The 8,747-nt window shown below is 38.8% G+C and overlaps 1 protein-coding gene across 1 annotated transcript; it reads right to left on the reverse strand.

Moving 5' to 3' along the window:
* Window positions 1-729: 729 nt before the first annotated feature.
* On the reverse strand, window positions 730-7,833 carry naa30 (N-alpha-acetyltransferase 30, NatC catalytic subunit). The gene is made up of 4 exons (XM_026285490.1): window positions 6,878-7,833; window positions 4,170-4,293; window positions 3,855-3,910; window positions 730-3,475 (listed from the first exon to the last, which is right to left on the reverse strand). The coding sequence occupies exons 1-4, from the start codon at window positions 7,628-7,630 to the stop codon at window positions 3,338-3,340; spliced, it is 1,071 nt and encodes a 356-aa protein (XP_026141275.1). The 5' UTR covers window positions 7,631-7,833; the 3' UTR covers window positions 730-3,337.
* Window positions 7,834-8,747: the final 914 nt, after the last annotated feature.

Genomic DNA, 8,747 nt, shown 5'->3' on the forward strand with positions numbered 1-8,747 from the left:
TTGATATATATATAAGTTGAAGTGGTTAACTTGTGAAAACGTAATATAAATAAACTTAACACTGGCATAAAACAAATGTTACACATTATGTAGTATTATGATTATGCAAAACAAATGGTGTCTAAAGACCTTAGTCAGAACATGTAAATCATTATGCTACATTTGCGATTTGACTGTAAAACAGGAGTAGATGTAGTCTGAGGACTAATAAGGATCTTGTCATGTGAACTGGTCTTGTGCAGTTATGATGTTAAAATAAATACTCTGGTGGTTTTGAGTGCAGCTGCCTCCTCTTGACAACAAAACATTATTTTAACAGATATACATTAGTGTACTTGTACATAAAAATGAACATCCATGGATAAACAAGTACCTCTGATGCTATAAATAACTAAAGCGTCTACATATATCTGAGAACAGCTAATGTCAAACTTTGCCACTTTTGCTGTGATAAAAAAAAAAATTTCTACTGGAGTGAGCATGGTTTAAAGGTCAAGTTTGTAATCACTGCACTACTAGCAGCATCAAAAGAAAATTAAAAAATGATGTTGCAAACAAGCTCCAAACAATTCCCCGGCCACTATTGTACAGCCAAACATGTGGCTCTGCTTGACTGCAGCATACATTACACACATAACCTGAAATCACACAATTAAAATCAAATGGAAATCATTACATTACAAATTCAAAACCCCCAATTTCTCCTTTCAGAAAGAACAAGCTACAACATTTGCTTAAAAATCAAATAATTTATTTATAATTTTTAAACCAGGTCTTGTTGTCCACTTGAAAACAAAGAAACTTTTGCAAGACATTTTGTCACGGGTCAAAATGGGAGAAAGACGGGTGGAGAAAATTTGAATCAACATGCAAACAGTCGCTCTTTCCCCAACAAAATGGATCCATGTTTGTGGAGCCAGAAGCCAGTCAGATTAGTGTCCACATCATCTGAATATGAGATCTTACCCAGCTAGAACCTGCCAGCTGTTCGGTCTAAAGCTGTTAAATGGCCAAAACATTAAATGGACAGCTTACACTAATGTAATCCATAAAAGTCAGATATTGGCAGTGCAAAAAAAAAAATCATCGTGCCAACCACAATTTTAAACAATAAGTATTCATCCAAGCATTAAATGGTGAGGATCGACAGACAGAAATGCATTTCTGTCCGTCAAGGTTGGCACCTTGTGAAAGGTTTTGAATTTTATTAACAGGATAGTTCACCAAAAAAAGAAAACTGCCATAATTTACTCACCCCAATGCAGTTCTGAACCTGTACGACTTTCTTCTTTCAGCAGAACATTAATTAAAAAACATATTTTGAAGGACTATTAATGCTTTTGTCCATACAATAAAACTCAGTGGGATCCAATGTTGTTTTGAACCCAATCGACTCTCAACTCTATGGACAAACAAACCTGATTCATAAAAAATCTTCTCCAGAAAACAAAGTGCACAGGTTTGGAACAATATGAGGGAGAGTAAATGATAGGAATCTAAACTATCCTTTGATTTCTGTTTAGATGAAAACTACTCGAAGGCTCTCAAATTTCCATTTTAACATCGACTGTCCACAAATCAAAAGGAATAAAGTCCTTACAAAGACAAGTTGGCTGTTGATAACCACTGGGACCTTGAAAGCAGCCCCTGACAAGTGAAAGGAGAATTGAACACAAACCAAACACCTGAGCCTTACTGACAGACAGCACACGGTCTGATGCGTCAAGGGATTACTGGGACATTACATTTCTGGGAGATGTACTATAATTTGGGCCTAAAAAATCTAACTAACAAAAAAAATGATGCAGAAATTCCACTTCCCATAAATCCATCAGCAAATATAGTTCTTAAGCGCAAATTTATAAAGCAACCCATCAATATTCTCAACAACTGAGAGCAGCAGCTCTATGGGGAACTTTTCCAATGGCAATCAAAAACGACAAATCAAACTTCCATATGTACATTTAGCAAAGCAAAAAAACTTGTTTCCCACTCCAAACTTGAAAAAACAAAAAGGTTTTCTTCCAAGAACAACTCATGAGCCAGCAGCAAAGCAAAATGGGGGTCTATTGGCAATGACATAGAAACACTTACATACAAACGTGGTTGTTAAACACAAACCCATAAAATCGCTAACCTCCGGAAACCTCCTCCGTTAAATTTTAAAACACTATAAACAATGTAATCTTGCATATAAATCAATCGGTTTCATGACTTTAAAGCAACTATTTGCATGAGTCCATTCATCAAACTGAGCTGGTGAGATCTGTATTCTGCTCTTACTGGTCCACTAACACAGTGGCGGACAAGGGAATTACATCCCATCTAATCAGTGCAAAAATGAGAAGTGCGTCCGTTTGAGGTTCATTTGTCTAGGTCAGCACATCTGAATATCCAACCATAGTCTCAGGCATCGAAAGGGAGAATCTATGATGATGACGATGACTCTGCGGGAAAAAAAACAGGGAATACTCTTCTTTTAGGCTCATTTAGTAACTAATTTAGTTGTACAAAACACTCATGAAGAAGCATGGAGATTTCTGTCAGAATCACGAGTCACATAAACCAATATGGCATAATGTGAGCTAACAAGACCAACTTAAAAGAGCAGAGGTGCCTTCTGCACTGCTCCGTAGCATTCAGGTTAAAGTGTTTCTGAATCGGTTTATGTTAGTTTGTTAAAGATCAAACTTCTAAAGTGGACAAAGCTCTAATCAGTGTTCTCCAAAACATAAAATGAAACATAAAATAAACCACAGACCCCCGCACGCGCAAAAAAAAAAAAGCATCAGGCTACAAAACAATTGCATCCTGCAATGCTCCCATGCATCCTCTTTTAAGAAAAAAAAAATGGTAAAACTAAAATTTTAGTAGTTGAGTCGGTTTAAACATTTCCATCCTTCGGTTCGTGATTGTTCATAAAAAATAAAAATAAAAAAAACTGAGGTGTGGCATATTATTTACTTTCGGCATGATACTTTTAGCCGATGCCGTCACCATGTTCGGCCCAGCTCATCTCCACAGCCCGACACATTCACGGAGGTCTTACGTCACGCTATTGACACCTGAGCATAGAAACCACCACGTCAGTGTCACATTAGTACCCGACTTTTTGTTTTTCTTTTTTGCAATAACCTCTCTTTCTGTCGCACAAAAAGTTCTTAAAACACTTTATTATGATTGGTTGAATTTTCCCTCAGAGTTTGCCCTTTGTGGCCCGGCAGAGGTCGAGTGTCTTTCTATTGATGGGAGGTCAGGTGATCTGAGCCAGAGGACTGAGGTGGAGGAAGAGGAGGCCAGAGGGTGGAGAAAGAGTTGAGGGACCCCGTAGTTTGATTTAGCGAAGCCAGAGTTTGAGCCGAAGTGCGTCCACTCCGTTTAAATAATATCTAAACAGCCGCTTGTCCCTGACAAAGCCCAGGTTCTCATAGAGTTTCAGGGCTGATTTGTTGGTGATTTCCGTCTCTAGCACCACCTATGGATAAGAACAAAGCATGAAGACATAATGGGCATAGTACAGGTTTTGAAATACACGCTTACAAGTAAAACCTAGATGAGGGAAGAAAGATGTTGTGGCATATTTGGAATGACACACTACCACATACTCTCAGTTGATACATAGCATGTGTATTTTCTTTACCCTATATACATATATATATATTTTTTTTTGCTTTTAAAATGTAATTCATTCCAGTGATGACAAAGCTGAATTTTCAGCATCATTCCTTCAGTCTTCAGTGTCACATAATCCATGAAAAAGCCATGCTTCTTAGTCAAGCGTGTAGTATGAAGTATGTAGTAGTTTCCTTCCAAACAAACCCATAGTGTGAAATCTCTTAAGATGAATCTCTTACCTCATCACAGTCCCCTTCCACCATAGCATAAATGGCCTTTTTCACAAGGTTGGTGCCTAACAGAGAATAGGCACAATAATTCATAACACATCCAAAGTATAATAAATACCTGAAGAACATGGTAAATAATACAATATGTAAAAATAAACATGATTAGGCTCCTTCGACAGAGCATGGCAAACCCTTGATTCATAGCCGTTCACAGACACTAAATGTATCCATGAGCTGTCACTGAAGCAGATGTGTGTCCTATAAAAAGATCTGTTCCTGTTGCCATTCTGAGATGAGGGGCTACAACGCTAGCACGGCTCTTACCGATGCCTTTCCTGCGAAATTTGGAGTCCACAGCGAGCATGGCGATGTATCCGCGACGGAACATCTTCTTATGCATGTCTAGCTTACACACAATGGCACCGACACAGTCCTTCTCCACCATCGCCTGTGACACATCACAGAAAGACCCTGCAATTACTCTTGTGGGCTGTCAACTTGGAGCAAAACAATGACAAATATCTCTATTATTAGCCTCAATCTGTGATAATTACACAACCCTGACCTTGTTGTGTTCGGAAAGATATAAATACTCTTTAACACCCCTGAATGTGTCACAGTTCAGGCACAGTCACTACAGTGGTACATTTTTTTAATAAGGCCATAGTAACCACAGGTAAAACCATGATATGGCCTGCTCCTCATTTGCATGGTTAGATTTATGCAACTATGGTTTCTATGAAACAAACTATGGTTTTGGTTCAACTACAATGATTTCCGTCAATGTATTTTAAGAAAATACTCTCACAAAAATATGCAATGCAGAAATACTATAGTACTGAATGTTTAACCTACCACAGTATTGGTCCAAAATGCATGATACACTTAAAGGGGGCGTGAAATGCTATTTCATGCATACTGAGTTTTTTACACTGTTAAAGAGTTGGATTCCCATGCTAAACATGGACAAAGTTTCAAAAATTAAGTTGTACGTTTGAAGGAGTATTTCTGTTCCAAAAATACTCCTTCCGGTTTTCACAAGTTTCGGAAAGGTTTTTTCGAGTATGGCTCTGTGTGACGTTCGATGGAGCGGAATTTCCTTATATGGGTCCTGAGGCACTTCTGCCGGAAGAGCGCGCTCCCGTATAGCAGAGCACTGAGAGCACAGACATTCACTGATCAGAGCGAGAGCGTCGCGAAATGTCACAAAAGGAGTGTGTTTTTGGTTGCCAGGGCAAGACAACCCTGCACAGATTACCAAAGAAAAAACAGCATTAAGGGACCAGTGGACGGAGTTTATTTTTACAGAGCATCAACGGAGTTGTGCAAGTGTTTGTGTTTGTTCCCTGCATTTCGAAGATGCTTGTTTTACAAACAAGGCCCAGTCTGACGCTGGATTTGCACATCGTTTATTTCTTAAGGATAATGCAGTCCCAACGAAAAAGGGTCACGATCGTGTGTTGGAACCACAGGCGGTGAGTAAAACTGCTTCAAATATCTCTGTGTTGTTCACTTAGCTGTCGGCGCGTAAGCACATCAAGTAAACAACATGCGATGTTGTCATCAAACTGCACTTTCCACATGTACAGCTTAAAAAAAAAAATAAATAAAAGACGACAAAGTGGAACTTAGTCATTTTCCAAAACCGCTAAGCAAATATATACAGTTTCAGTACATACCACATAGAGACGCCTTGGCTGATGCTGCTCTTGTTAAATTTCAGCCTCTGGATCTGATTCTGGATCATAAATATACGCTGAATCTGACTGTTAGTCATGGTTTGTTCTGGTTGGTTTTGTCCTCATGGTGTCACAGCTTCCAAACGCTCTCAACGCAAAAGCCTACTCGCGCTCGTGATTCTTTAGCTCCGCCCACACGTCACACCTCCAGCCGGTCGTGTTTTTCCGTGAAAAATCGGTACAGACTATCTTTCTCTTATGAATATAATAAAACTAAAGACTTTTTGGAGTTATGAAGGATGCAGTACTACTCTATAGGTACTCAATATCAACAGGATATTGAGTGAAATTGAGCATTTCACCCCCCCTTTAAAACAACAACACAGGAGTACCATGACACTTGTTGGTAGTCATCTGTTCCCAAAAAGTTCCTCAGCCCCAACAGATTAATATCACACATTTTTGCAAGAGATACAATAAAATAATATTTAGTGTTACTACAGTAGAATCCTAGTAAATATTTGAAAGTTACATTTAACATGGACTAAATCTGTTATTTTAAACAATATGACATTTGGAAAAAAAAAAAACATATCAAATACAATTAACAAACAGTATAAGGTGTGTTTTGGACACAGTTATTCAGGACATGTTTTTGAGCCACCGCAAGCAGCAAAATGTACATTTCTACAGTTACCATGACTGTTTATTACAGATACGGTAACATCATCATGCCCTGTTTTGGACACATACCATGGTAATATCATGATGTATATTGGAGTATCACTTAAATATGAGATGAGATATACCAAGATGTTAATTAATCAGTCAAATGTTACGCATCACTAGACCATGATTTTACATCACTGTACCACGGTCATGTTATCATTTTGATTATAAAAGCGATTAGGCTGGAGACTCTAATATTGATGAAACATAATGACAGGTTAAGGACTGACTTTTGGTGCTTGTCAGTAAGTAAATCTATACTTTCTCATAACAGTTTGTTTAGTATGAACCATAATTTACAGTAAAAACGGTACATTTTCAGAAGTGGTTAATGTGCTTAAATACTAGGAGGGGTAAAGGCAGGCCATCATTAAAATAATTTTGAATTCTTTTCTGGCTACACTTACTATAGTAACATGGTTATTTTAGTCAAGGTAACATGGCATGTGTCCAAAAAAAAAAAAACAATACTAATACCATCCTAATCTCGGCTGCACAGCTTATACAATCTCCTCAATCAGCAATATCTTATACATCTTTTACACAGGGATGTTAGCTGTTTTGTTATATCAGAGATGATTCTGAAGGCTTTGATCAAGAAGAACCGAATGACAGGATACATACCAGAAAGCAGAGCTGAGGCCAGTTGTGAATAAAGTACCTATAGGTGTATATGGAGTAGGGCTCAGATAAGTCTTTAGTTATAAGTCGGATGATATCAGGCATCTGGAGCTCAGACTCGTATCTCACGTATCGGATGGAGTCGTCGTGCTCCTCCAACGTTAGCCTGGACATCCCCGCCGCCGGAGCGCTGTCAGCGGCCGCCTGCTCTACTCGAGCGCGCTGCGGGCTTGGGCCTGACTCAGCCCCGTCCATCAGCGCTGCCGTAGCCGCCGAACCAGTCCTGCTACTTACATCGTTGTCCAGTCGACACGAGCTGCTCTCCGTTATCGCCATGCTATCATTGCAGTTTATCCCGTTGTTCGGTGGCGACTGGCTCTGCGATATATCACTGCATCGTTTATTTCTCGTGAAATTGTTGTTGTCCGTGTGATCACTCGGTGTCTCGCCGCCGAAGAGATCGGAAGCGGCGTTTTGATTGTCGGACGGCCGGTGTTGTTGGACGTGGTTCTGGAGGTGAGTGTGGTGGCACTGGACCCCGTTCAGCTGGGCTGTGTGGAACTGGGCAGCTGATGCATTAGGATGCACGTTGTTCTGGTTGGATTTGACTATCGCCTTATAGTCGCTGGCGTGCTGGTGTCCCGGGCCGGGGCTGATGATGTCCCGTCCGTCATCGGTGCACCCGTCCACGGGCAGTGCTGAGATCTCGCTCGGGGATGAAGGCAGTGCATTAGGCCCAGGCGGCACTTCAGCCATTCCACAGCATACAGTTACTATGTTGACAGAAAAACGGGGTCGGAATCAGCCTTTCACAGCGAACGACGGCAAACACAGACGTGCGTCCGGCTGCTGGTACCCGATAAATGTAAAAATAACGTAAAGTTCGTGGACTATCTCGTGTCTGTCCCTGCCATTACTCAATTCACTCCACACTGGCCTGTTATCTGCCGTAAAGCAGCCTGGATGATTTACGACACTATGGTCGGCGTGTGCACTAAAGGATGCTGGGAAAATGAGTTTTTTAATATGATACGAATCAGTTAGACTTCCTGCATCACTTTTCACACAAATTAAAGGCGCATTGTTTATTTATTTGTTTGTATATTTATTCATTCATTTATTTGTTTGTTTGTTCTTTTAGGCCAACATTTACATAAAAAAATGAAAAAGAAAGAAAGTTTTAAAAAGAGCCACTAGATGGACCCATACATCAAATTATGCGGGACTTTGCCCCAGGGCACATCGTGGGTGATCATTAATGTAGAGTGTGCTCTCTTTAAAATTACTTTATATACTAGGCTACAGAAAAATTGTCTTTATGAAATAATTCTCTTTAATAACTAGCATGTTGAAGTAGTAGTGTCGTCTGTTCAGTAGAAAAATTCAGTAGATAAAGGTAGGTAAAAATAACTTTGAATACAAATTTAGACTACACGATTTATTTTTTAATTACCCTGTTCAAAAATCCTCAAGAAGAAGAAACAGATTTTAATGGCAGCCAATGTTTTCAGAGTTGATATAATTTTATATTTGACCATGTCATTTTTTACTATGTTTGAGAATATTTTTTTTAGTAAACTGTTGTAAGTTTTCATTGTTTTTAACTGTTAGTTTTTATGTGTTCATGTAGTTTGTTTATTTGTCTGTTTCTTTATTTAACAAATAAAATTAAACCATAAATCAGTGTGTAAATTTTTTTTAAACATTTTTTTATATTTTGGTCTTAGTTAACCCTAATTCCAACATGACAAAACATCTATTAGATCAAAATGTTCTCAATCTCTCAGCTATATATTTAAATCAAAATTAGTAATTTAATTATTACAATTAAAAAATACAGGTGCATCTCAATAAATTAGAATGTCTTGGAAAA

This window comes from Carassius auratus, chromosome 17 (genome assembly GCF_003368295.1).
Source record: "Carassius auratus strain Wakin chromosome 17, ASM336829v1, whole genome shotgun sequence".
Lineage (NCBI taxonomy): Eukaryota > Metazoa > Chordata > Actinopteri > Cypriniformes > Cyprinidae > Carassius > Carassius auratus.

Coding starts and splice junctions, on each gene's coding strand:
- naa30 (XM_026285490.1), bottom strand. CDS start 7,630: ATGGCTGAAGTGCCGCCTGGGCCTAATGCACTGCCTTCATCCCCGAGC. Junction 3,911..4,169: donor ATTTCGCAGGAAAGGCATCG/GTAAGAGCCGTG, acceptor ATTCTCTGTTAG/GCACCAACCTTGTGAAAAAG. Junction 3,476..3,854: donor TGGAAGGGGACTGTGATGAG/GTAAGAGATTCA, acceptor TCTTATCCATAG/GTGGTGCTAGAGACGGAAAT.